Source organism: Orcinus orca, chromosome 18 (genome assembly GCF_937001465.1).
Source record: "Orcinus orca chromosome 18, mOrcOrc1.1, whole genome shotgun sequence".
Lineage (NCBI taxonomy): Eukaryota > Metazoa > Chordata > Mammalia > Artiodactyla > Delphinidae > Orcinus > Orcinus orca.
In genome coordinates, this window is record NC_064576.1 from 57,507,956 (window position 1) to 57,535,762 (window position 27,807).

At 49.4% G+C, this 27,807-nt stretch overlaps 1 protein-coding gene across 1 annotated transcript in view; it reads right to left on the minus strand.

The window, feature by feature from the left end:
• ERICH6B (glutamate rich 6B) overlaps window positions 1–27,156 on the minus strand; it is a 44,518-nt gene extending 17,362 nt beyond the window's left edge. Inside the window, exons 1-4 of the mRNA XM_049701135.1 lie at window positions 26,729–27,156; window positions 4,654–4,948; window positions 2,921–3,057; window positions 537–645 (exon numbers count right to left, since the gene is read on the minus strand). Of these exons, the coding sequence (XP_049557092.1) occupies window positions 537–645; window positions 2,921–3,057; window positions 4,654–4,948; window positions 26,729–27,084 (897 nt within the window). The 5' untranslated portion in view covers window positions 27,085–27,156. The remainder of the gene's footprint in view (window positions 1–536; window positions 646–2,920; window positions 3,058–4,653; window positions 4,949–26,728) is intronic.
• Between the last annotated feature and the right edge of the window lie 651 nt (window positions 27,157–27,807).

The window sequence follows — 27,807 nt, forward strand, 5'->3', positions numbered from 1 at the left end:
GGGTGTTGCTGCCATTTCTACGTTAGTTGGATCTGGTCGTCTGAAAGATGTTCCATGTGGTGGTTTTGAGTTTCTGAATTAAGTAGCCTGATGGCTTAGGCTCTTAGGCTTTTTGATTAGACCCAAAAAACTGGCAACCTCCATGATTGGCACAACTTAACAGCTGGACCTCAAATGCCTTCAGTATCTGGTAAAGGGGCTCTTTCTTAAACTTTGTGTTAATGACTTCTTGGACAGCGCCCCCCCCCAGGCAAATCTAGGTCAGATCCCTTCTTGTGTGGTCCCATAGTATACCCCTCCAACCATACCATCAACCGTTTTATGTGCAAATTCCCTGATTTCTTGGCTGTCTTCACCTCCTGCCCTCCCTCTCACCCCCAGCACAATCAAAGGATGAACCCCTCGAGGTTTATCCTTTGTCTGGCTTGCTCTGTGTTTTATCCCCAGCAGCTGAGACCGTATTATCCCAGTAGATGCTCGGGTGAGGAAACAAGCATTTCTGGACACGGCAGAAGGTGGGAGACAGCGAGACGCACCCAGGAGAGCCGGGCAGCGGGGGTGGAAGGTGGGAGAGGGTTCTTACTTTCACGTTTCTTCATAATCCAGAGGATTGTTTCCTTATATTTTCCAAAATTTTTCTTCAGCCTAAAAGGAACGTGACTCATCTTTAGAAGCTGAGACTGGATTCATGTTTCCATGTCATGCTGCACCGTAGACCGTGCTAGGGCCTGCTCAGCCTTTTCATAGGTGGAGGGCGGGCTGGAAGGCTCTGCCTTCGGACCCAGCTTTCTTCCAGTCTGTACTCAGGAATTAAGGGCCAGCACATCATGCTGTGCGTCCCTCCTGGCCTCTGACTGGCCTTCAACTTGGGCCCCTGAGCTGACCCCCAGACCTTTCAAAATGAATTCAGTGGGGGTCCTCCTGGGAGCGAGGCCAGGGCTGGGAGGTCCAAATGCACGGCTGGCTCTGTGAGTTAAGCTCGTACAGCTTGCTTTCTCTGCGGCTTGTGCCTATTTCAGCGAAGGCTGTTTGGAAATAGCTTAGAGAAACAGCATTGTCTGCGAACCGGACAGAGCCACCTGAAACCCCTTCGCATTTAGTAGGAAAATTTCAAATACACTCACTCAAAAATGACTTATCATGAAAGCCACATTAAGGCACAGCTCTTCAAAATGATCACGCCCTCAACCCCCCTCTCATGTCAATAGACGAAGGGAGTCATCCTGGCATTAAAGTGGCTTGGACTGTTTTACTTCCAAATAAGGGTGGTCTCCAGAGGCAGCTGCCTTTCCTGGTTCTCAGATCAGAGCCCTTTTGGAAGGGAATCTGCCGGAAGGAGTGAGCCTCCCAGGCTTAATTGGATCAGAGAGGAAGGCCTTTGACAAGACAGATTTTAAGTTCTCAGTTCAGAGTCCTTGAAGAGAGCATAATAATTTAACCCCAAGCAACCTTAGGAAGCACATACCCTTTGCTGGAAAGGGCTGGACTCTTTTGTCTGGGGGAAAATAGAGGTTTGCTCTTTGTACTTTAGGAGCAATTGCGGAACTGGAGAATGAGCTCTTCATGGCCCATTTGTACCAAGTGTTATTTATTTGCAAGCACTTTGAATGGAATTGAAGCAGTTACCTTGCCTACCGTCACCTGTGAAAGAGTAAGGACGGAGGAGGGGGTGGGGTGAAGCCTGTCCGGCCGGCTGAGAGCACGATGCCATGTGCATACAAGAGTTAAATTCCAGTGAGGGGATCCAGCCAGAGGCATCCAGGGCCCTTTGGGGAAGTTTCCTCCCTTAGCTCTTTGCCCACCTTTGCAAGCTAGTGGAATCCTTACTAGCTAGCTCCTCAGTGGTAGAGACTGGGTTACACACTACTGTACAGACCGGCACACAGGAGGTGCTCATGAAATATTCATTGAGTGCAATTAGGTTAGAATGAGCCTCCGTTATAGGCTTAAATGGGAAAGAAGGGGAGAAAATGTAACATATGAGAGAGGGTACCTTACAGGGATGTTATTTGGGATTTGTTTTTTGCCGCTGTATGAGGATGTGAAAGCTTGGATGTTCTTTGTGTTTTGCATTGTGTATTCTGCCTTCCCTTTTCCTAGAGAAGCCTTAGGGTTCTCTGGCCCTAGGACTCTACTGAGCCCAGAGCAGAAGTTGCTGGCAGTCAGTCTCTCCCTGATTTTTGTGAGAGTCTCCATTCACCAAGGAGGTTATGCAGGGCACCCCATCCTCACAGCCTCATCCTCAACCACTGCTGGGGAGTCTGCCATAGACCCCCTGGATGTCTGACCATGTACCTTGTTCATCAAGGTTTCTGACAGCTGGATAAGTGAAAGTCCAGGCTTCCATGTACCCCAGTCTGGATGTACAAACAGGGTTCTGGAACATTTTGAGACCTGGAGTCATGCCAACTAGAAAGATTGGGTGCCAGCAGCAGTCTGCAATAAACTTATCATTCCCCATTCCCAACAGGGGCTCTTGCCATGAATCCCAGGGCAGTGAGGCTCAGGGCTTTTCCCCCTCAGGGAACATGAACTTGATCCTCCATTGTCCCCTCACTTCAAAGGCCCAGGGGTCTGAACCTTGCTTCCCAGACTTGCGTACAATTCACGGTCCCTTCAAGACTTTTCCTGCCCTGGATTTCCAGCATCTGTCACTGCCCATCTTTGATCCTATCCTGCACATCCCCTGCTCATAGATTTCTGCTCCTGAGTTTTGGCAGGCAGCTGGACCATCCTGTCCCCTTGACCCCTAATCTTACCCTTGTCCTTGTGCATGGCTTGTGCCTGCCCTTTGACTCAGGGGACCTGTCCAACCCTGGCCTTACTCTATTCTCTGATGACCCAATTTACACTTTCCCTACTGCTACCACTGGCCTACCTGCACCTACTGACCGATAGCTCCATCTCTCCAGTCACTTACAGAATTCCCAGTTTCCTTCTGGTCTCTCTCTCCAGATGACGGGTCAGGGGAATGTTAATATCCTCCTCCAGTTCACTGCTAGCCGCCATTTCTCTGAGCATGGTCCCGAACACTGACTGATAGGAGCTGGTCACAACCTGCAAAAGGACCACAGAATGAAGTAGCCAGAAAATGGGAATTAACAGTTAGTTAATGATCACTTTTGTGACTCTCTAAGCTGCCAGAGGAGATTGCAACATGTTATTCGAAAAAGAAAAGCAGTGGGAACAGTAGGGTGGCTAGCAAGATTGGTTCCAAAGACTATTTCCATTACGGTCACACCCTCTTCTCGTTCTCCAATTCCCTCAAGAATTCTTTTTAAATAGTAGCATACCAAGAAATCGTTTGAGAGCATAAAATTACCCTCTTCTGACAAATGTAGAGATGGCTCTAGAACGTAAAAGTGCTTTCATGCCTTAAGAGCATAACAGCCTTTTTGAGTTCCAGGAATGGCCAAGCTCTCAGTGGTTGGTTATTTATTCATTGTGAAGGATAACAGTCTTCAGGAAAGCAGGGTAGCACCTAGCACGTTCTTGTAGAGGATGATTCTACCTTTAAAGATTCTTCCAAAGTAATGACATTGCAAGCTCCTTTTTTATTTTTGTAAATTTGATCATTCTATCCCAAGTCCATGCTGCTAACCAGGACTGACCCATAGGTGGGTCCTCACAAGAGTTTCTTCTTTTGGATCCCTTTTGGTCGAAGGTGAAGTTTGACTTGCCGTCCAGGAGAACCCTGGGTCTGTCATGTTGCCCTGCTCACCTACAGGTCGAGGTTGTTATTGTGGTTGTTCTGCATCTGATGATGTGCAGTCTGCCATTCACTTACAAGCCTTCTATCGTAAGTGGAAGACCACAGATCCGAAGTTGCATGCGACCTGGGGCAGATACAAGAATGGAGCTTGTGATTGGCTGGGTTTTCTAGGTTGGGGAAAAGCTGGGGCGTCTCAGGTCTGCCTTGTGTGACTCCCAGCCTCTGCGTGCTCCTTTCCGCATTGCTGGTGTTCAGTTAATGAAACACGGCGGCCATCAGACTGAAGAGGCTGTAAGGCCGTGGTGCCCTAAGTAAGCAAACCAAAGCCTAAGGCCATAAATGCCTCAAGGTTAGGAAATCAAAACCCGAGGACAACCAATCAGAAGCAGCAGGCTTTAAGCTGCGGCCAATCAATAACTTCCTTGCTTTGCTTCTGCATTTTCCCTGTAAGTCTCTCCCCAGCTCCTGTTGGTGGAGGGCTCTTAACCACTTCTGGTTTGGGGCTGCCCGATTTGGATCCACACAGGCTCAAATAAACTCTTCACATTTTTTTTTTTTTTTTTTTTTTTTTTGCGGTACGTGGGCCTCTCACTGTTGTGGCCTCTCCCGTTGCGGAGCACAGGCTCTGGACGCGCAGGCTCAGCGTCCATGGCTCACGGGCCCAGCCTCTCTGCAGCATGTGGGATCTTCCCGGACCGGGGCACGAACCGGTGTCCCCTGCATCGGCAGGCGGACTCTCAACCACTGCGCCACCAGGGAAGCCCTCTTCAAATTTTTAATAGGCTTCAGTTTATCTTTTCATACGGGAATGAGTCAGTGCTTCAGGGCAGGCTGAGGTGAAGGCTCTGGTGTGGCTACCCCTGCCTCAAGTTCTTCACTGTTGACCATCCCTCCCTTGAGGTGCAGTGATAGCCTGCTGGCCCAGGCCAGTGGTCTCTCACCAGCCCTTTGGATTCCATGATTTGTTCACCAGAAGATATGGTTCCCGCTGGCGGGGCCTGGTCGAAGTTCTCGTCCCAACCAGGCTGTGCTACCCCACTCCAGCGCATGTGCCCTCCCAGGAGGCTCATCCCGTTTGCTTCCCCAGCCTCTGGAGAGCTATCCTCATGGTCACGGTAGGGGTCTTGGGCCCCCAAGTGATGACTTCTCCCATGCCCTGTGACTGCTCCTGGGTGAGTCTCTGGTTTTTCCAACCAAGAGCGTTTGCACAGCAGGTGTGTGATGCACGCGTGTATCCTACAAACAATTCAGACATGTATAGGGAACTCAGAGCGGCCAAGAGGTTGAATTGTCAGAATAACCAAAGTCTAGGGTGATAGCCGCATCCGAATCCAGGGGCCTCAGCCGCCTCTCCCAGTGGCTTGTGGTGTCCCCCGCCCAGCTGCAGGTGCCATGTGGCGTTGACTCCATTCCTTCTGTCCTGCTCGCTGGCCCCATGTGTCCGCAGCGGCCGCCTATGGCATTGCTTAGAGAAGCAGTGCTTCCCCGGCTGGACAGCTGCCTATCCGCAGATTGCCACTAGCTGGGCCGCGGGTGCTGCCTCATTATCCTCCTAAGCATCGATCCTTGGAAGCAGAGTGGTATAGACAGCAAGGGGGAAAGTATCCCCCTAACTCTTTGCCTTACTTTGTCACCTGGGCAAAGCCCCTGAGATGGCAAGGAATGGTGCTTGTGACCAGGGCTCCCCTGCACAGGCCGCCTGTCGCACGGAACCCTCCCAGCGTCTGGTCTCATCCAGAACCTTGCACAGCTCCGTGGGAGATGTTCCCTCTGCCTGTCGCTGCAGCTCCGCCAGACACAGCAGAACCTCAATTGACAGGCGCGCTGAAGGTTTCCAAATAATTTGTGTCTAATTAAAACAATTCCTTTCAATTTCAACTCTTGCTGAAAAATCTTTCTAAAATGCCTGAGCTTACTTTCCTGTCTTAGTAAATCCAGTGCGGTGAATCAAAGTTCAAGTAATCTTTTTTCCTCCCTTTGACATGGTATTTCAATATTTGAAAAGCAGTTCTTATTCATATAATGTGTATAGGAGCATGTCTGGAAAGTAAGGAATTTAGGGCTAAATAGGAACTGAGACCAGAGAATTTTTCCAATTAAAATAAAAGCAAAAACTGTATAAATGCCTAGGGGTTTTTCCCCCCCCCCTTTTCTTTTAAAAGTTTAGAAAAATGTATCTGCTTAATCTTGAGTTCCAGGGACACAAGATTTCACTCTTGTGATTGTAGTTAATACCTACAGTCCTGAGAAAGTTTGTTAGTTGTAGGGGAAAGGATGTATAACCTGAATCAACATGCATTGGAAGTGTCAGAGGTAAGTTGACGCAGGAAATTAGAGCCACAAGCCTGTACAGGCAGGCAAAAAAATTGTCCAGTAGGGCTTCCCTGGTGGCGCAGTGCTTGAGAGTCCGCCTGCCGATGCAGGGGACACGGGTTCATGCCCTGGTCCGGGAAGATCCCGCATGCTTTGGAGCAGCTGGGCCCGTGAGCCATGGCCGCTGAGCCTGCACGTCCGGAGCCTGTGCTCCGCAACGGGAGAGGCCACAACAGTGAGAGGCCTGCGTACCACACACACACAAAAAAAATATTGTGCAGTAAAGACAATGCAACATGCTGTAGATGTAAGGCTTATTCAGACAATTGGGACTTCCCATGGTGTCTCTGGTTATTGGATACAACTCGGAAAGGACAGCTATTAAACTTCCGGGGCTGGTTCTGTGCCCCTCTGAAGAGTGTGGGAGCAGGACTCCGATTTGGGGGAGATGCTCCACTGCTCTTTGTTGCGGTGTCTGCACTGCAGACGCTGTTGTCCAAAGTTTCTGTCCTGCTGGGCTGCCCCAGGCCTGGTCCTTTAGTTGGAGACAGCAGGCTTTTCTTGGGGCTTTTGTTTGTGCTTGTTGGGGTTTCTGGTCGCTGTCTTTTCCAGCACCCAGTCGGGTAAATGAAGCAAAAAGAAAACTCAGGAAACTCACTGCCATGTCGTTCCTTGGGTCCCAAGGTCCCTAGCCAGTCTGCCTTCTTCTCTCCGTCTTTTAGAAGCTTCTTGTGTTTGTTTTATATATAATGTATAGGGTTTTAAGCTGTACTTAGTGGGAAAATTACATTTAGTCCACCTTTCCAGAATCCAACGTCATTTTTTTTTTTTTTTTTTTGGCTGTGTTGGGTCTTCGCTGCTGCGTGTGGACTTTCTCTAGTTGCAGTGCGTGGGCTTCTTATTGTGGTGGCTTCTCTTGTTGCAGAGCATGGGCTCTAGGCATGCGGGCTCAGTAGATGTGGCTTGTGGGCTCAGTAGTTGTGGCTCACAGGCTTAGTTGCTCCACGGCATGTGGGATCTTCCGGGACCAGGGCTCGAATCCGTGTCCCCTGCACGGGCAGGCGGATTCTTAACCACTGCACCACCAGGGAAGTCCCAACTTCATTTTTACATAGGGTTTCTGCAAAGGACGATTTGCCTTGATATCTAGGTATCTAGGTAGCTTACATGATTTGTTTCTAGCTTTGCTGCCTTCAAAATCAATCTTGAGGGTTTGTTATTCATATTACTGAAAGCAGGGCCTTGTGGTACCATACTTGGCTTTCTTCTGACCCTCTTTGGTTTAATGTCTGTCATTTACACTTAGGCCTGTTTTAAGAAAAGCTCACTTCGGCTGTGCTAACAGTGTAGTGAAGCTGTGAATCCCAGGGCTCAAGAGGCAGTGTCCGGCTGGCCCTGGGCCACTCTGCTCTGACATTCAGAGCCAGGTGTTCTCCAGTTTTTATCCAACTTACGTTGGCTTCGAAGTCTTCGGCTTCCAGTGTGCCAGTGGCATCACTTAACGTACGATCGCAAAAGCTCTCTTTAGAGACAGACTCCTCGGCTTTCAATTTTGGAAGGCACAGCAAAAGGAGAGGCATTTGGAGAAGGAACCAAAACAAGAAACAAACAAAAACAAAAAGAGAAATAGATTTATGGCATTTACGCTTGCGCTTTTGAATAAAAATGCACATGTCATCAATAAGACTTTAAATAAATTCATCAAATCACTTAAAATTTGACTTGGGGATATTAATAAAATCGGAATAAAAAGGTCAGTTTCAGTGGCAGACTTAAGAAAGTGAGTGTGTGTTTCTGGTGGCCAGTGAAGATTCATCTGACAAAGTGACATTTGAGTGAGTCCTGCATGAAGCAAGGGAGCGAGCAGGCAGATAGCTGGGGAAGAGCATCCCTGCCAGGGAGCAAAGGAGGTGCAAAGGCCCTGAGGCGAGAGAGAGTGGGAGCATGTTGACATATCTGACAAACTGGAAGAGGCACAATATGCCCGGAGAGGAGGGAGATGGGAAGGGGCAGGGCCAGCTCACCGAGGACCTTGTAGGCCATGGGAAGGAATTTAGATTTTATTCTGAGAGAGATCTATCCTGAGTGTGATTTTTCTCTTGGAAATCCTGAGAAATATCCCTAGCGCCCGTCAGTTTTGTCAAAAACTGCTCATTTCCAGAATTGCACATGGTTCGTAATTGCTAATCAAAGCCTAAAAGATGAATCGCCAAGGCAGTGAGCTAAAAAAAAAAAAAAAAAAAATCTCTCAGAGATAGCAGATGCCTTTGTTCTCAAGGTCAGCCACAGCCTGGTGACCCTGGGCCAGGAGAGGGCCGGAAACCTCCCGTGTCAACGGGGTGCAGACCGAATGGAGGAGTTGATAATTACAACTTGGGCCTGGAGTCCCTGCTCCCGGGAAGGTGTGGCTCCCGAGGCAGAGCTGGGGGGAAGGGCTCCCACACAGTAATTGGGCCCCCGGGGAAATTACGGTGGCCTTTGTCTCATCTTCAGGATGACATCAGCCCCTCCACGCTGGGCCATCCCGAGAGCCCTGAAAATCCACCGGCTTGGCACTGGGCCGACCGATTCTGTCTGACGTGTGTCCCTGCTGGGCCTCGGGGGGCAGAGAAGGGGCATTCTTTGTGATCTCCATACACGCACGTTATTTTTGCACTTCTTCCCAACTTTGGTTCAACAATGAAAACGCTGACTCCTTTGGGCCCCTGGGGGGATGGAGAACTCCGCTCAGCTGCATCTGCCCGTACTGACACCAGGCCCAGGGGCCTCTCTGCCTGCAGACCTCCTACCCCAGCCTTGCCTTGTTCCTGGTGGAAACCTGCCTCCTTTCGGTGGCCCCTGTGTGGTGGGAGTCCCCCCACAGTTCTTTCCCGCCAGGCACTCACCACCCCGCTGGGGTGCTCACAACTGGCAAAGGCACCGGGCCCTTTCCGCTCATTCCAAAACACTGTGTGTCACTAGGCTGTCTGCCAGGGATGCGGCCTAGAGAGGTTTTAAAACTTCTTGTTGGGATAACCCCACAAGAATCCTTGGGAATTCAGGCAAGAACCTCGGGAAGCTCCGTTTGGTTGTCCCTGGAGAGAAATGGAGGAACTGGTAGAACAGGGGTATGGGGAGACCGGGTGGCAGAGCCTCTCTGTAAGGGTCTCTGAGGATGTGACGGCCCAACATGGAGGAGTCCGGCTCTGGTCCTGATAGCTTAGCAAATCCCCATGATTTGTGAGTGCTGTATTTTAGTAAGCTTTATTGAATAATAGATAGTTAATTCGAGGGAAAAAAAGAAGTAGGTGTTTGTCAAAGGAAGAAGGGGAGTTGGCAGGAGTGAATGAATACAGAGCAGCAGTGTTCAGAGGCATTCGGTCCCACATAATCATTAACCTTAACATCAACAGGCACTGTCTGCGCGTCAGGAGGCGCCCAGTAAATCCGCAGGAACACAGCCGCAACTGGGGCAGAATGAGCAGGGAGAGCTTTATTCCTAATTAACCTTCCCTTTGGGGATTTCTGTCAACCACTACCTTTGTTCTAGTGAGATCATTATCTTCCCCTGAAGTTGCTTTATGGGGGGACTGGGGGAGGGGGCAGGTGTCAGGCCAGGTTCCTAAGTGGCGGCCCTGTTACCCAGGACTCGAGCCCCTCCCAGCTTGACACTCGGTCCCCTCGCACCCTGGCCCCCTCATCTGTGTAATGGGGACCATAAGGCTTATCTTCAGGGTGGCTCAGGGGACCGGCGCTAATGCAGTGAACGCCGGGCACACAGCATTCCCTGAAGTGGAGTGTGCCTGTCCCGGACTGATGAAGAACAAATCTAAATTCTCCCCCATCCGATCAGTGGCTCTCCTGTAACGTTTTTTTCTTGCCAGAAGCATACTTCCTGAATTGGGGTAGATGTTTGAGTCCGGTGTATTTGCCCTGCAGGGCAGAGCCCCACGTTATAAACGAGGAAAGAGAGGGGACAAGCAGTAGGCGACTAGCCCTGGGCGGGCTCTGAGAAAAGAGCACACAGGTGAAACTTGGTCCTGTTTTCACCTCCTCCACCCTGCACGTAGTGAATTCCTTGTTGTCCTTAAATCAAGGATAAACGATGGGCTGGTCTGGCAGCTGCTACGGGCACAAATCTGTAATCTGTTCTGAAGCCACTCAGTGTGCTTCATGGATCAGCGGCCCGAGCTGCTGCCAGGAGCTTGTGAGAAATGCAGAGTCTTAGATCCACGGAATCAGAATCTGCATTTTAACAAGATGCCCGGGTGATCGCTCTGCACATTAAAGTCCGAGCAGCAGGGCTCTACCCCGACCACCCCCCACCCCGGAAATGAAATAAGATGAAGAAAATTTTATAGTCTAGAGTTGGGAGGAGTTTGATAAGCCACCTGTGTAGGTAACCCTGATTCTCCCCTCTTCCCCCACCCCCATGCTGACAGACAGCAAGCATGTCATCATCCCTACGTTGTTTCTAATAGGATGGGTCTGGTTAATCGCAGGGCTTTTGTGGAGTGATGTGTGCAGGTTGGGATTCTGCCGCCGAAAGGCTTCTCCCCTGTCCTTCCCCTGCATAGAATTCAACTATCCCCTCCTTAATAAAAATTTAATCAGGCTTTAAGGGTACCATCTGAGGGGCTCTAATTCATTCCCTATCAAGCTACCATCGAATGAGTCTGTCTGGAGGGGCCCATGCATCCCAGTCAAGCCCTGCTGACCAGACTTCAGGGAACCTAGCAACTGACTGACTGGACCCTCTTTAAATGTGGGCGTCCCTATACAGAGCTTGAGTAGAGAGATGGACCTCTGGGCCGTTCCCAAGTCATTCTGTCTCGCTCCCGAGACCCTCTCTCTGTTTCTTGTTCTAGCTCCCTTTTACAGTTAAGGACAGAGAAACATATATAGGTTCAGGGACTGTGTGCCCAGCATGTCCCTCGGTCCTCTCTAGGACTCGGCACCGGCTGGACCAGCAAGGCACCCACCCGCTCAGGGCGCTATCCCCGGCCCCGGCTGCTCTGCGGGGAGCAGGGATCTTTGGATAGGTTATGTGGGACTCTCACCATTTCCTGCCTTTTCCGGTTCTTCAGTGGGAACAAAGTCTGAAAACAAATAGGAAAAATGATGAATAGGATGTGGTTCGGTGAACTGTTAACCCTTAAATGTCTGGGAACCAGGGTGGAGACTGCGTATTGTAGGGTAAGAGGCTCCCATGACGGTCAGCGGTTGGAGGCCTGTAGCTTATGCCCAGCACACATTGATTCCCCTCCGTCTGTTCATAGTTCATCTTTCCCACTAGAGTTTAAGTTCTGAGAGGGTAGGATGGCTGTGTCCATATAAAGATGGACAGACTACTGCCCAGTACACAGTAGGTATACAGTAAATATCAGTAGATGCACAGTAAATGTCACGGAATGAACTGAGTATGGATAATCCATTATCTCCCCTCCTAACTCCAGCGGTAGATATTATTTCCTCCCCTTTCAAAACTCAATTTTAATTCAAAATTAAAAGCATTTTACCCTTTGGCCAAGTTTCTTCCCTGAGCCTTGACCCCTAACACCACGTTCTAGAAATAATGCCTCGGCCACTGGCCTTAATGAAGGCTACCGTAATCTACAATGGTCAGAAGAGGACTCTCTGTGGCTCAGGGTGTGCTAATTCTGTGCTTCTTCCCGTCTCAAAGATGGATTCGTACCCTCCGGGAGTCATTTAAAATCATCGTAGAACTATAAAATTAAAATGATACCTTGTGAATCAGACTTTAAGGGGGTTAGCATCGTTGTTGAGTCTTCCTCTGTTTGAGATTTTGATTTTAAAGGTACTGTTAAAAGACAGAAGAGGGTGGCCGTTAACAATTTCAACCTTATACTTTCCAGGGGGTTCATGTTGGACGCTTAGGGTCTGAGGTTCTTTCTTGGCACCCAAGGCTGATCCACAGAGGAGAAAACGGGCTGGAGGGCACAGCTGGCGTCTACTGGACGCTCCCTCTGCCAGCCTCCTCCTCTTAGCTTTGCTGACTTACTCTGGGGCTGCAGTGAACAGTGACTGGGAAACGTGGGCCCTCGGTGGCCTTCTTCTCTGGTCCCAGGACAGAGAGGATGGCTGGGATTGAGGGGAGACCTTAGGGATATTCCTCCATCTGTAGGAGGAAGAGCTGCAGGAACCATAGAGCCAAGTGGCCTCAAGGCCGTGTAGACTCATAATGGCGTCTGCCTGTCGCTGTAGGAAGTGGGCATCTCTGGTGTTGTGTTGTCAAGAGCTCCTGGAGAGGTGCATAACGGGGGCTGGCGGGGAAGCATGGGGGCTGGCGAGTACAGATGCACTGGGTTATGCCACGAGAGGCTACTGTGGGTTTTGAGAACTTTTGTAACGTTCTTGGTTACCGATGTTTTATATTTTCTAGAATTTTGTGATCCCTGCTCCTTTTTGCTCCCTCACCCCTACCTGTCCTTCTCCCTACTCCCAAACACATGCGTGGGTACACACAGACACACACACAGACACACACACAGACACACACACAGACACACACAGACACACAGACAGACAGACAGACAGACAGACACACACACACACACACACACACACACACACACTCCATTCCTAATGGCAAGGAAGCAGAGGCGAGCTGCCCCCTCCCCTCTCATGGGAGCGGCAGGATCCTCCACAGCCAGGGAGCTCTCCAACTTCAAAGGACGCGCATCCTACCATAAATGGCTCCGACTGTTGGGAATCACGTCTATTTCTTAACTAATTTTCCACAAGCTGGCCCCGTTCTAGCCCTTCCGTGCAGATGGAGAGGTCAGGTCTTGGTTTTGTGTGTCAGATCATCAGGTATTTGAAGGCAGTTATCCTGTCTCAGAGTCACGTGTCTTCCAGACTTAACGCCCTCATTTGCTTCAGCAGTTCTTTGTACGATGTGGTCTCCAGGTTGGCCTAACACCACCCTCTCCTCGAGCCCCGGCCAGTCTGCCTCTAACCCTCATAGAGTGTGGGATCCCCCGAAGTGAACAGTGGCCCCAGGGTTGCTTCTGCAGTGCAGGCTAGAACAGGACCCGTCTCCCTCTACATAACCTTTTAATTGTTCTTGGTTATATTAACTATTCTGGTAGTCACACCAGTCATACCATTGACTTATTGAGCCTGTGGTGGAGTAAATCATCTACAACAGCCAGGGCATTCCCCCCTTGTCCTTCTCCGTCCTGTTTTTGTGGGCGTAAGAGCAGGGTCTAATCTAAGTTACCATTCTGTTGTATCTAGCCAGTCCTGATCCAATGTTTCTGCCTGTCAAGAACTTTTAGAATCTGATCACATTATTGGCATCACCCAACAGCTGCCACTCATGTACAGATATAAATATTCCTCCTACATCTGTATCCGAGTCTGTGGATACAGACTGGACAGAGCCCTGCGGCTCCTGACTGGAACTTGGGTTGACTCTGATCCTTAAACAGTATCTCTGGATGGTTATTCAATAGCGATCATGCCATTGTCTTGCACTAGCATCTACCTGGTATTTGTCTATGTCGTCCATAGGAACATGAGGAAGGCTTTGAAAAAGAAATGTGTTTTGGAATTCGGGCCTCCAAATTCCACGGTTCCCTGATCTAATAACCTTGTCAAAAAGTGACCTAAAAGCCAGTATTACTTGATCTGTTCTTATTGATCCTATGCTGGTTCCTTGTGGTCATTTTGCTCTCAGTTATTTGCCCCAGATTGGTCACAGACTCATTTCCCCAGTTCTTCAAAAACTATAAACATGATTAAACTCTTCTCTCTCTGTAGATATTCTGGGGTAGACTTTATCTCGGTCAGGACACAGCAGTTACAATTCTTTTCTGATCTTCTCACCAATCTTTGGTGTCTGCTATTTCTTTTTTTTTTTCGATGTTGGGGGTAGGAGTTTATTAATTAATTAATTTATTTTTGCTGTGTTGGGTCTTCGTTTCTGTGTGAGGGCCTTCTCTAGTTGTGGCGAGTGGGGGCCACTCTTCATCGCGGTGTGCGGGCCTCTCACTATCGTGGCCTCTCTTGTTGCGGAGCACAGGCTCCAGACGTGCAGGCTCAGTACTTGTGGCTCACGGGCCCAGGTGCTCCGTGGCATGTGGGATCCTCCCAGACCAGGGCTCGAACCCGTGTCCCCTGCATTAGCAGGCGGATTCTCAACCACTGCGCCACCAGGGAAGCCCTCCCGGTGTCTGCTATTTCTTGCCTAACTTTGCTGTACCCTTTTCAATCTGAAGATCATCTTCTTTCACAGAGAAGTCAGAATTCAGTAGCGATGGAAGAACATGATTTTCTTTGAATCGTTCCTCAGCAGGCACTAAACAGTGGCTCTGTGTGCCTTGATCTACTTTTTGCCCGAATCATATTTGAAAAGGGCCCCCCTTCTTTTGTTGCTGCCTGCAATATTATTATTATTACTTTTTGGTAAGAATACATTTACCCTGGACTTCAGCTCTCCTGACACTTTTCTCAAAGTTCGAGACATTTTCCTACTTTTATCGTAGGTAACAATCATATCTTTTTTAACCTCTGCATGTGATCTTTCAAAATCCGAGTCCACTGAAAGGAACTCTGTGCAAACACTACTTTGCACTTTTTTTTTTTTTTTTTTTTTGCGGTACGCGGGCCTCTCACTGCTGTGGCCTCTCCCGTTGTGGGGCACAGGCTCCGGACGTGCAGGCTCAGCGGCCATGGCTCACGGGCCCAGCCGCTCTGTGGCATGTGGGATCTTCCCGGACCGGGGCACGAACCCGCGTCCCCTGCATCGGCAGGTGGACTCTCAACCACTGCGCCACCAGGGAAGCCCCACAGCTCCTTTCTAACCAAGACTGTCTCTTCATCATCTACCTTCTCATCACCATAGCTGATCTTGAGCCTGCTGAGGATTCAGCAGCAGTTCCGCAAGTATGTAACAAATATTTATAGGCGCTTACTGTGTGCAGGACGCCAAGTCTTGAGGATTTCTACAAGCAGGGTTATAATGCTCTGTGTTAGAATTTCTGGTGTACTTTGTTCATGACCCTGCTCTCTGCCTGGCTGGGTGGACACCTGAGGCCATAACTAGTCTTTCTGGCCTTCCACCTGCTTCCTCTCACGAGCCACGAGACATTCCTGGTGCCTTTAGCCTTCCTTCCATGTCAGACCTGCCACTCTCTGTAGTAATAGGTTTCAAGGATTTATTTATCTGGGTGTTACACCTCCATATTTGGTTCAAAGTGCTGTTTGTAGAGTCCATGTAAAATGCTGTTTCTGGCGCACTGGAATTGAATAGTCCCGTAATAAAAAATGCTTTAGAAATAGGAAACTAGCACCCATGAAATCTGTTCTATCCTAGAGGTTCTCTGGTTCTCCACCATTCCTGTGCCTGGAATCCTCTGGGATCTCGTTAAGGCCGAGGCAGGGATGGTGATAAGAAGGCCTGGGAATCTGCGTCTTTACGGGCACCGGGTGCTGGGGATGTACAGTCCTGGACCCAGAGGAGTGACACTGCTAACACTTTCACCTCCGCTCACTCCTGGGGGCCCTCAGTCAGCACTTTGAATTGCTTTTGCCTTGATTGACTGTGTTTCTCCAACAAGTGGATGGGTGGCTTCTGCCCTGGGCTAAAAGCAGATTCTCTTGCATCCACCGTGCTCGGGAACCCTTAGTGTCCTCCAGCTGCAAAAGGACTGGCTTTTCTTCGTGGCAGGGGCCCTCTGCCTCCTCTTACCTCGATTTTGAGCTCCTTCCTGGGGCTCCATGCTTCCTGGATTCCCCTTGCACCCCTGCCCCGGTTACCTCCTCTTACAGCGGTTCACTCTTCCAGAGGAGTCTCTTAATGAGCCTCTTTGCCCCATTCCACTGTCCAGACACAATCAGTTACCTGTTGCCAGCAAATTCTGCCCAATTATTATGAACACTCTCCAAAAGATTGATTGTAAACCATAGGCAGAAGGGAAAAGAAAAACCTTCACGAATTCTAGGGAGTTGCTTACTTCTCCTTGTGTTCCAATCTCTGCTGTAGCCACCATCCCCTCATGTCTCTGCAGGAGCCTGGGGTATGACATTGACCCTGGGTTTAGTTGCTCCAACACTGTCCACACCTTTGGTCCAGGCCACCAACATCACAGGATCTGATCAGTAGGTATTGCTGCGGGTGACTAGACTTTCGCTAAACACTAAATACATGTTGGCTTTAAGGAACTCAGTCCTGGAAAAGACTTAGCTATGAAACATGCCCCTACAGACCAAATAGGCAGAGCGCTTAAAACCTAAATTAGATCCAGACATGACTGGCTCTGGAAATGAAGCTTGGGGACCAAAAGGATCATGAATGAACACGGCAAATGGAGCGGTGATTTCCGGAGGGTCTGTCTCTGGAGGTGGGCGCATAGTGGTACGACCAGGCTCTGGTGACTCCCTTCCCACGCCCCAGGCTTCTCCTATCTCCTTCTCCTCTCCCACATCCTTTCAAGCTTAGCATTGGCACTTTTCAGGCGATTACCCAGTAAATGACTTCGAGAATCCTGCTCATGAATATTTAGATAAACGCTCAGATTTTTTCCAGCTGTCATACTTACTGACTCTGAAATAGTTCCTGTTTTCAGGGCTCCATCGGAGCACACACACTAATAAAAATCCCACATGAACCGATTTAGCCTGTAAAACACTCCTCGTCACGTGCTGGCAGCCGGCACCATGGAACTCCTGGCTTGTGTGGGCCTGCCTCTGCCGCTCCATTCTCCCTCATAGGGTTTCTGACTCTTAATTTCATTTAACCACATTTGAGCTACAAAATGTAGCAGGCACGGATGGGGGCAGGGGAGCGAGGTGCTGGTTGGGAATCTAATTTACCGCTGCCATGACTACAGATGTGAAACGCACGTGTGAATCTGTGATGGTCAGTCTCACTAAGGCTGGGTTTAAATTATTGATAACGGCGAGAAATGCCATTCAGTGTTGCACCCCCAGGATCCTAGGGCGAGGAACCTTTGGGCTTCGTTGGGCAGAGGATTAAGATCCTCAGTGCAGTCTTGCCCAGCTGTCTCTTGAGTGTCTCCTAGTTGTGGCCACAGAAGTTCCCCCTGTGGATGGTCCTGGCTCGTTCTGAACCAGGGCTGGCTTTGACCGCACGCCGAGATGGAGAGTCTGGGTGGGTCCCAGTCCCTTCACCATGTGATTGTTCGGAGATGGCCTCTCTCCTCAGGGAACCAGCCTGTAATCTGGGAAGGAAATGGCCTGTGTCCCCGAGGGAAATAGGGCCTGTGTTCATATAGAACAAGAACAGGAAAACTGGGCTTGCCTGGTGGCGCAGTGGTTGAGAGTCCGCCTGCCGATGCAGGGGACACGGGTTCGTGCCCCGGTCCGGGAAGATCCCACATGCCACGGAGCCGCTGGGCCCGTGAGCCATGGCCACTGAGCCTGCGCGTCCGGAGCCTATGCTCCGCAACGGGAGAGGCCACAACAGTGAGAGGCCCGCGTACAGCAAAAAAAAAAAAAAAAAAGAACAGGAAAACTAATGAAGGGACAAGGGGAAGATTGCAGAAGGTGTTTGTCTTAGCACTTTGCAGATGCTCTTTCTCTGAGGGGCGTCTGGGATGAGGAAGGGGGTCCCAGGGTTAGGGTGGCACAGGAAGCAGTATATGCATCATCAGCCCAATGGCCACTACTCCAGCCTCCATATTCCACATCCACGGAACGCCCGCAAGGCCACATCTCCCCAACCCCCAGGAGCCCGGCCGCAAGGTGGTTGCCGGCTGTGGGGTCCCTTACCCTGCCAGCTTTCACAGCTCCACTCCGTCTGCGTGCTCTTGTCCTGCAAGCCCAGGAACTCTCCATCGCGCTTCACCAAGGATGTAGACGGCATCGTGTCACTGAGGAGAAGCTGGCTGCTGGCAGGTTCAGGGGGTGGGAGGAGGGACAGCAAAGAAGGTGGTCACCCGAGGGACGCCAGCAGCAGAGGGGAGCAAGGGTCGGTCCACCTCCAGACAGGGGCCGGGTTAGGAACCCAGAGCTGTGGCCTGCGGGGAGGTTGTGGTGGCGGCGGCTGCTTCCCGGTCCCCGTGGACTTCGGCCTGTCCCTGGTGGTGGCTGTCACCGGTTGGAAGGGACCACCTTGTGGACCGTGGAAAATAGGCCTGTGTGCCATTCTGGGTGCCAGGCGGAGCTTCACTTAGAGTGACAGGCTCTGGGGGTGCCTTCAAAGGCCAGTCAATGGGCCAGGCCTCCGTGCCGGACAGTCTAACCTTCCAGAACATTCTGTGTCCCTGCTGGCTCACCACCCTGCTCATTCCAGTCGTCCTTCTTGCCTCAGAGCTGCCTCAGGCAGAGCGGAAAAAATCAGCAGCCGCTTCAAACCAAGCACCGACGTCTGTCCCCGCTAGTCTGCCCACTGCACACACCACCATCTTCGAGAAAGGGCGCTGGGTGTGAGACGCAGGCCCTGCTACCCGGGAGCTCAGGATCAAAAGGGGTGACCCAGCACCCCGACCTACATCGTGTCCTTCCTCAGGAATCTCTGCCTTTTAACTGGGCCAAGAACCTGTGATTCAGACGGATGAGAGGGGCTTTCGGCCCTGAAGCCATCTCGTGGAAACTGGCCCAATTGGCAGAGACAGGCCTGAGGGGAGATGCCCGGCCTGTCAGTGGGCAGAGACTGCGGCGGCAGAAAGAACCTGGACTTTGGTGTCAGGCGGTCCGAGCTGAAGTGTTGGCTCTTGAGCTAGAGTGGAGTAACCTTGGGTGAGCCACCTAACTTCTCTGTGCCTCGGTTTCCGCACCTTTTCGGTAATTGTACCCCCTCCCCCAGGTCCGCACAGGTGAGGACAAAACGAGAGTGGGCAGTGTTGGCTGTCGTTGTTCGTGAGGGAAAATGAGAAGTTCAGTGGCCCTTCATGAGACGGGCCTGTTCCCTGTCGGGGTCAGTGTTTCCTGATGCAGGGATCGGGGGTGGGGGGCAGAGGGGCCGCAGTCTGCGGCTGGGGGCAGAGTTGAGGAAGAGAAGAGGAAGTAACTTGCTCTAGCCAGAAAGCTGTTCTCCCTTCAGCGTTGCTGGGAGTGCCAGGCAGATCTGTGCCACTTCGAGGGGACCCGGGGGAGGGTCCGTGCCAGCCTGCGGGCTGGGGCAGAGCAGCTGTGTTCTCAGGATGCGCCACTAGCAAGGGGCCCTGGGGGCAAGTGGCAAGATGCTCTGGTCTCAGGTCAAGTGACCACAGGGCTCAAGAACTAGTGGAGAAGCGGGAGCTTTTTAGGCAAGTGTCAATCCTTGCCCTGCTCCAGGCCTCAAGGCCACATCAGGAGACCCCCCGGGGCTCAGTTTCCTTATCCTTCTGGTGGGATAATGCCTGTCCTACCTCACTCAGCAGGTGCCCACGGGGACCCAAGGAGATAATGCAGGTCCCCATGGATGGACTTTGACAAATCAAAGCTGTTGACAAACACAGGGATTATACTTAAGGTCATGCAGGGCCGCTCTCGTCATTTCCATGCTCATGTACACTTGCCCAGCACCCTCCTTGCCACGCCTGCCCCAGGCTGGGACGTTGCAGGGCTTCTGGGGTGCCTGCCAGAGCTCTGCTGTGGCCTCAGCACCCGGAAAGCAGGGGCTCCGGCCTGCGTGGCCAAACACCACCTCCCTGCCCCGTCGGCAATGCGGAGGTGTTGCAAGCAGGAGCCCCTGTCCTGAGATCCCAGGCCTGCTCCTGCAGCCGCTTCAGAGCGGGGAAGGGGCCTGGCATGTGCCTGGGGACCTTGGGGACGCATGTGGAAGAGGGGGCCTTCCCATTTACAAGGGACCCATGAAACACCTGACCTGAGTCTGCTCCCTTCCCATCCCCCCTGCCTTAGCAAAGAAACACGAGTGGGACCCTTCTTGCCCAAAGGGGTTTGTGGAGGGTTTGGTCTCTCAGCAGCCTTGTTTGAGGAAAATCCAGGGCCTCTCTGAGCACCCCCAGGCCCAGACCTGGACTCGGGGGAGGCAAGCCGAATTGCTCAGGGACAGACCCAGGTCAGGCCCCAGGCTCCCCGCAGGGCCCCGGGAAAGAACAGGAAACAAACTCAGCTGCAATACGAATAAAAGATCGGACGGGTGCTTGTGTTTGGAGTAAAGCTGGCCAGGAATCAGGCTCCTTGTTCTGCACGTGCTAAGTTTTCCTCGTGGTGGCTCGTGGGAGCAGAAGGAAGGATACCAGCGATCCACAGCCCTCGCCGCACGTGCCCCGTGTGCTAACCTCTGCTCCACGTGCACCCTGTCAGTACATTTAATCCTCACCACAGCCCCGGGAGTCGGAAACTCTTCCTGTCCCCATTTTACAGGTGGGAAAACTGAGGCAGAAGATGAAGTGGCTGCCCTGTGGCACACAGCTGACTGGGTGGAGCAGCTGCGATTCACACCCAGGCAGGTGCGGATCCCTGGCTCCAGGGTCCCTGTTCTCCATCACAGCCTTCCGGAGGGTCCCTTCACCATCAGGCCCCTTCAGTGCCACGTCGCTTGCTCCTCTGTGAGTATCAGTAGCTGAGGTGCCGGGGCCTCGGGAAAGCACTCCCTCTCAGGAATTGCCTTAGTAGGGCTGGACCTGGCAGATACATGGTGAAGCGTGAAGCGTGGAGCGGAGGGGCCGGTAGAGGGCGGGAGTGGGGAGCTGGCCTCACCAGGTGGAGGGGAGCCCCGTGCAGAGTACCGTGCCCTCAAATTGTAGCCTGTGTCTTTCCTGCGCAGAAGAGCTGGGGTTTTGTTCCTGCTTCTCAGCGTAACCCAGCTGGCCTTGGGCTTTCTTTGTAGCTAGTGTCAACCCACTTCACCGGTGGAGGTCAATGACTGCCTTCCCCAGTCATCCTTTGGGGCAGATGTAGGGGACGAGGACTGTGAATCAGAGGTCTTGTGCCCCCTGCCCCACATGGGTTTCCACAGAGCTGAGCACACAGAGGCTTCTGTCCACAGCTGTGTCAGTGACCGTCTAGCGTGGGCCAAGCCCTGTGGCGGGAGTTTCATGAACACGCACTGCGCGATTACTTAGAGCTTGGAACATGCCTGAGCAAGGAAGACGGCAACTGCCTTGTGGGTGTTCACTCACCTCTTCACTGCGAGTGCTGCCCAGGGCCCTTGGCCATTTCTCCCCAGCTCAGCCTTCTCTCCAGACTCAGCTGTCCCCTGCCCTTTCCTCTCCGTAGTTCTGGGCGCCCAGGACCCTGATCCTGGGACTCGTCCCTCAGCTTGTGAGTGGCTGAACAGCAGAGGGGAGCTGTATCGGGAGGTCCTTTGTGTGTGACTTCTAGGAGACCCCCGCCTGAACTGCGCCTTCCTCGGGGGTCCTGCTCCCTGCGGCCCACCCCACTCTCACCCCCACTTCCCACCTTTGGGACTGCAAAGGCTCCTGAAGCATCATCCCTAAGCATGAACTTCCACCTGACTTATCAGAAAAAAAAAAATCAAAAACTTTTACCTTGCTTTAAGACTAGGCGGGGTTTGCGATGAACGAGCCTTGAATTCTGTTGGAAAAAAGAACAGAAAGACAATGTTGAAAAAAAAAAAGAATCTTTCTATTAAAAAATCTGTTGTTAGGTATGTGATGCTGGGATTGGGGTGGAGAGGCCCTGATTTCCAGAATGCTTCTATTTTTGCTTTTCATTAGCATTGTCTCTCTTAATGGTTTCCTTTAGAAATTATGAGGTTGAAATTTGATAAAATTAGAACTCAAGAAGCTAATTTTCATGAAATCATGGATTTGGGACATTTAGGTTTGCTTTGTTAATCTTTTGAGTTATTACAGAGGCCTCCCTCTGTCACAGGATGAAAGACATCTATCTATACAGGAGAGGTAGCTGAGGTTCAGAGGATATAAATGTTTTAAAAATTATTTTTCCTGTGTTTGTTGGCAATCTGTATGTCTTCTTTGGAGAAATGTCTATTTAGGTCTTCTGCCCGTTTTTGGATTGGGTTGTTTGTTTTTTTGATACTGAGCTGCATGAGTTGCTTATAAAGACTCTATTTTTGTCATTTAATCACCTGACCATTGGCTTTGAATGGTATGACATCAAGAATTTCAGGTACAGTTGGGATGAAATAGAGTATAGATTCCAGAGAATGGCACAGTGGAAGTAGTAAAGAGATGGCGGTCAGAAAATGTGAACTTGAATGTTCAACACTTATCCATAGTTTACCCATGAGACAGACTATTATCGAGGAATATTACTTGGCTATTAAAATGACGTCTACAAAAATTAAGCAATATGGGCAAATATGGAAGTGACAATACTAAGTTACAAAAGTAAAATACAGACTTATTTTATAGACAGCATATTTAAAGTGGTAAAAACAGGACAAAACAAGGACCACAACCACCAAACACGCAAAAAACGAGGGCAGGAGGAACAGAGTAAAAATGATAAAATGTGAATTAGCTTTACTTATATTTGGATCTTGGTAGGTTGGGCGTTATTTTTCTACTTTTCAAATTTTCCACTAAGAAAATGAACAAAAGTAGATTTTGCTTCTTTTTATGTTACTCTTCTCAAATTAAAATATGCATGTAATTTATTAAAAAGCAGAAACAAAGGGTGAAAGGAGGGAAGAAAGGAGAAAAGAAAGAGAAGTGACTAGAAGAGAAAGAAGAGAAGGCTTGGGAGGCTGTCTTGGCCCCTCTAATTATTTTCCATGACCTTGGAGAAGTCACATACCCTCTCTCAAACTCCAGGATCCGCATCTGTGAAGGGGGCAGGGGGTAAAGAGTGGCTGGAAAATTGAAGGAAACAGATTGCGAAATATACACTGTACACCGTATGCCACTGGACTGTGCTCCCGACCTTCAGGGCAAGACAAACACAGAAAGTGATACTGTTTGTACAGGAGCAGAGTGGAGGCTGGGGCGACTGGTCTTGGGGCTCAGCATCTCCCCCCAGTAGTGGCCGACTCATGGCACCCTGATGGGGAAGCTCTGCCACTATCTGTGAACATTCCTGCTGGACAGGTTGTCAGGCTCTCCCATCTCTGCCTTATCGGTGTATCCCAAACCTTTCTTATTAAATACACAGAATTGCTAGGTTCCCCCTTTGGAAATGGTCCTCGGGGCACCACCTCTCAACTGGAAATGGCGACCAAATTATAGCATTTCGGCCAAATAGCATTCAGAGCCGCCAAAGAGGAGCTAGCAAGGGGAAAGAAAGTCAAATCCAGCCGAGTATATGCATCAAAATACCATTAGGTAAGAACATTACGAATCAGAACGAATGTACTGTGACATCTCTACGGCCTTATTTGCTACAGAGCAGAATTCAGCTTTAGGAAGGTCTTGGGTTCTAAATGAACAAAAGGGGCCTTATTGTGGGGTGGTTTCCTGTTCTGTGACAGCATGACAGAAATGTAGATCATACTTCTTCCTTCCTGCACCTTGTGAGATCAGAAAAACGTTTTTACACCTGACAGTTGTATGGGGTGGGAGAGCTTTCAAAGCATTTCCAGAATGTTCTTTCATTTAATTGCTGCAATCACAAGGAATTTTTTCGCGTGGGGAAAGGGAGACTTGGAGCAGGTAGTTGACATGCCCAAGGTCAAAGGCCCACCCTTGTGCTGGGTCTTCTGACTCTGACACCACAGGGTTTACACCTGTGTTTCACAGAGATGATCTGGAAGCTCCCAGTTCCAATCCGGGGAGATCAGTCACATGTGGTATTGATTATTCAGTGACAGTCGATGCCACATTTACATTCAAGCTGCTCATCTAATTTTATTGGGTTTTCTCACAAATCATGGAGAAGATCATCCCTTCTTTTAAAGAAGAGAGGGGGTGAGGGGTGTTAGTCTGACGTACCCTGATTGGTCCAGGGCAATGGGAGACTCTGACCTTCCTGCAGAGTAGCTGGGTGGGGGCCCTAGATTCCTCCCACACCCTAGTTCATTGCATCTTCTCTTGTGTTTTTGTTCTGTCCATTTCACAAAAGAGGAGAATGTGGCCAGGGGATGTGATTTACCCTTCACAAGTCAATAGTAAGGAAATAATAAAATATAATAATAATAACAACAATAATAGCTAACACTTGCATAGTCTTAAAATGCTATATGCCTGGCATAGCTCAAAATGCTTTACATAATTAAACCCCTTTCATCCTCACAAACATCCTATAAGATAGGCCTACTGTTATTCCTAATTTACAGCTAAGAAAACTAAGACACAGAGAGGTTAAGTGACTTGCCCAAGCTCATGCAACTAATAAGTGGGAGAGAGCTGGTGTTCAAACCTATGCAGTCAAGGTCTTGAGAGAGGAAGAAAAAAAGGTGTTCTTTGTGACAGGTTCATGTCTGCCACCAAATAGACAAGTAAATAGCGCGCACGCTCCTTTCTCCTCTCCTGATCCCGTGGCAGACATCACTGGCGGATCGTGGCACACTTTCCTGCTGAGCCCAAACAAGGACTCAAAATCCTTCTCATTACAGTGCTTCACCACTAACCTCTAATAATTAATCCGTCAGCACGCGAGATGGAAGCCCATTTGTCATTTCTTGGGCTCATTTTATAGGCGCCGATTAATTCGTAATGCTGTTTTAAAAAGTAAGTATGGGAGATTGGGATTGACATATACACACTACTATATATAAAATAGATAATTAATAAGGACCTACTGTATAGCACAGGGAACTCTTACTCATTACTCTGTAATGGCCTGTATGGGGAAAGAATCTAAAAAAGAGTGGACATATGTGTATGTATGACTGATGCACTTTGTGGTACACCTGAAACTAACACAACGTTGTAAATCAACTTTACTCCAATAAAAATTTAAAAAAACAACAACAAAAAACAAAAACCAAGAAAAAAGGTGTGTGTGTGTGCATGTGTGTGTCTATATATATGCCTGGCTTTGTGAAATGAATGAAACTGAATTTGATTCAGTTTGCATTTACTGAGGATCTGAGTCAGGAAAGCACTCTTGTTAGGCTCTGAGGTTCAAAACAAGAGATAAACAAAGTTACATCATAAAGGTATTGGGGAGAAATTATACATAAAGAAATCGTGATGTAAATTCTTTTGAAGATTTAAGGTCCTCTTGTAAACCCCTTCTTAACTTAATCTGTTTTGTATAGTCTGGCTTGGCACCCTGGGTTTTTGTAGACTAAGACACGCTTCCATGTGCCTTCAAAGGCGTTTTCGTATTCCCCTACAGGTTTTTCAGTGCCTCTCCAATTTTTGCTAGCAGGGCATTTATTTTCAAAGCTTTTGCTTTATATACAGTTCATTCACTTGACAGCACTGTATTTGTCCTATTCTAGTGGGTAATATATTTACAAAGGTCCGACACATAGCAGGGACATGTTAAGAATGCTTGATTCATACTGTGCAGAAGAAATGGCTTGAATGCTAGTTTTCAGTGTTAGAATCACACTTGGTACTTGAACAGCAGGGTTATTAGGGTTCTGAGAGGGAGCTCAGTGGTAGAGGTGCACAGAAAAGAGAATTTGCCAGCAACAGAGGAATGAGCTCTCCAACGTACTAACTTTTGTGAGGGCAGTAGGAATGTAGGATGATACATCTGATTTGATGCAGAGGAGGTAAAGGTAAAGCACCTGTGTGGCTGCCGAATCCACCCAGCTTTCAGGATGTAGGCAGTGTGCAATCAGACTGGGATTTAAAAATTCAAGCTCCCTGAGATGCTTGCGGTTGGTAACAGGACGGGGTCCGGAAAAAATAGGTTAGTTCTGTTTCTAGGTCAACATTAAGATGATGCAGATGACCTGGATTTTTAACTTTCCGTTCCCAGTTGGATATGTCCATTCAGTCATAACATCGAGGGAAGACACTGTGTGGGCCTGGGAATAAATGCATATCAGCCACTTGGAGTAACAGCACAAGGAGCCCACTGCCAAATAATAAAACCCAGCTTAAGGAAAAGTTGCCAACTGCAGAAACAGTATTGGAAAAATGTCAGCTCTAGGATGAGAGAAATCACTGCAAAGTTAAATACCCTCCAGCAGGGTAAGACGATGCCTTCCAGGGGCTGAACGGGCACCCTGGGAAGCATACTAGTCTCTGCTGACTTAGTAACAGATTGTGGAAATGTATGCTAGGAAATAATTAGAGCTCATGAATAAAATTTAGCTCTAAGTGTGTTTATCAAAGTGCTGTTTTAAAGAGTAACCAAAAAATCAGAAGCAATAAATGATCAGTAATAGGAAATCAATTAAAATGTTACAGTTTGAAAATATAATACAATGTGATGCAGCCATTAAAATGACTTGTAGAAAATTGAAAGCATGAAATGATATTCCTATAAGTATGTAATATCTATATGTAATTATAATACAGAAATATAGAAATAAGTATACCTTAAAGGGCAGGTTGCAAGCACTATATAGTGTCTGGGGAGGACATAACCAAAGTGTAAAAGCGATTATCATCTCTGAATGGGAGTGATTTTTGCTTTCTTTTTTTTATGAATATACAGTTTCTCAAACATCTACCATGCACATGTATTACTTGTGCAACAAGGAAAAAGAAAAGATACAAGTTAGGGGGTGTTTTCTGTTTGTCTTATTTTGTTTTTTACGAACAGGCACTTCCCGTTCATCAGGTCTCCTTGTCTGCTCCGTAGGCTCAGTGCTTGGGGGCGCAGCTCTTGAAGTTGTGAGTAGAACTTGGTCAGAAATGATTCATGAGTCTGCCAGCGCGGTGCGTAGGGTCGATCATTTACGCTTTGGCTGTATCTCAAGCCTGTTCTTTTTTCCCGGACATCGTGATGCACTAGAACTACCATGTATGGGACGTTCGCCCCAGATACTCACCCTCTTCCAGAAACTTTTCACACAGAAACATTTTTCCTTCCAGCAGCTCTTTCTTCTGTAGATACTTTTCCTCCTTCAGATACTCCTTTTCATCCAGATACTCCTTTCCTTTCAGATAATTTTCCTCCTCCTCCGGGTACTGGTATTCCTCCGGGCTCTCTAACTCTTGAAGAAATAAAAATTCTTCCACTGAACTCTCCTCATCTCCTTCAGTATCTTCTTCCTGTGAAGACAAGGTCTGCGTGGAGCGGTGGAAACTTGTGGAAGGGTGAGGAGGTGATGCTCCCGATGGCTGGAGATTTCTAGCAGACATGCTGGGAGGCATTTAGCAGAGGAAAGCCTTCTGCAGCAGGCGGAGTCACTGCTTCGTCATCCTGGTAACCGAGAAAGGAATAAGACCCCATTAGTCAGGAATTACCTACTGCATGTCGTTCACTCATTGCATTCCGTGGTCTTGGGATGGCCCTTTGAGCACGCATATCAGTACATGGTGGCCTGTGAAAAGGCACAACAAGAGAAGGCAGAGGTCTTACACCTCCAGGAGCTGGTTGGAGAGACCACATCTGAAGGCAGCGCCTTTGAAATGACTGCACAATATGAAGTCAGTGAGGAGAGCTGGAAAGTGAAGGAGCCATCGGTGTTTAGTGGTGCAGTCATTAGAGAAGACTTTGACTTACTCATCAAGAAATATTTATTGCTACAGTGATCAGGACATAGACTGTCTTCCAGGAGCTTCAAACTGGGGAGAGAAACAGACATTCAAACAGATTTCTGTACACAGAGTGGCAAGCACAATGGACGACGTCCAGGCAGGGTGGTACAGACACAGCTTGTGGGGCCTTGGTCAGTGAAGGTCCCTGTGGTTGGACGTCTGCCAGGCACGTGCTCCTGGCCACGCCCCCTGCTGGAAGCACCACCCACCCACTCGGCAAAGTGTTAGTTCACTCAGCAAACACCTATTTTTACTCCCCAGATTTAGCACAGCTGTGAGCTCCTACGTCCCCACCGGGGTGTCTTCCATGTTCCACCCTATGCTCCATCTGTACCT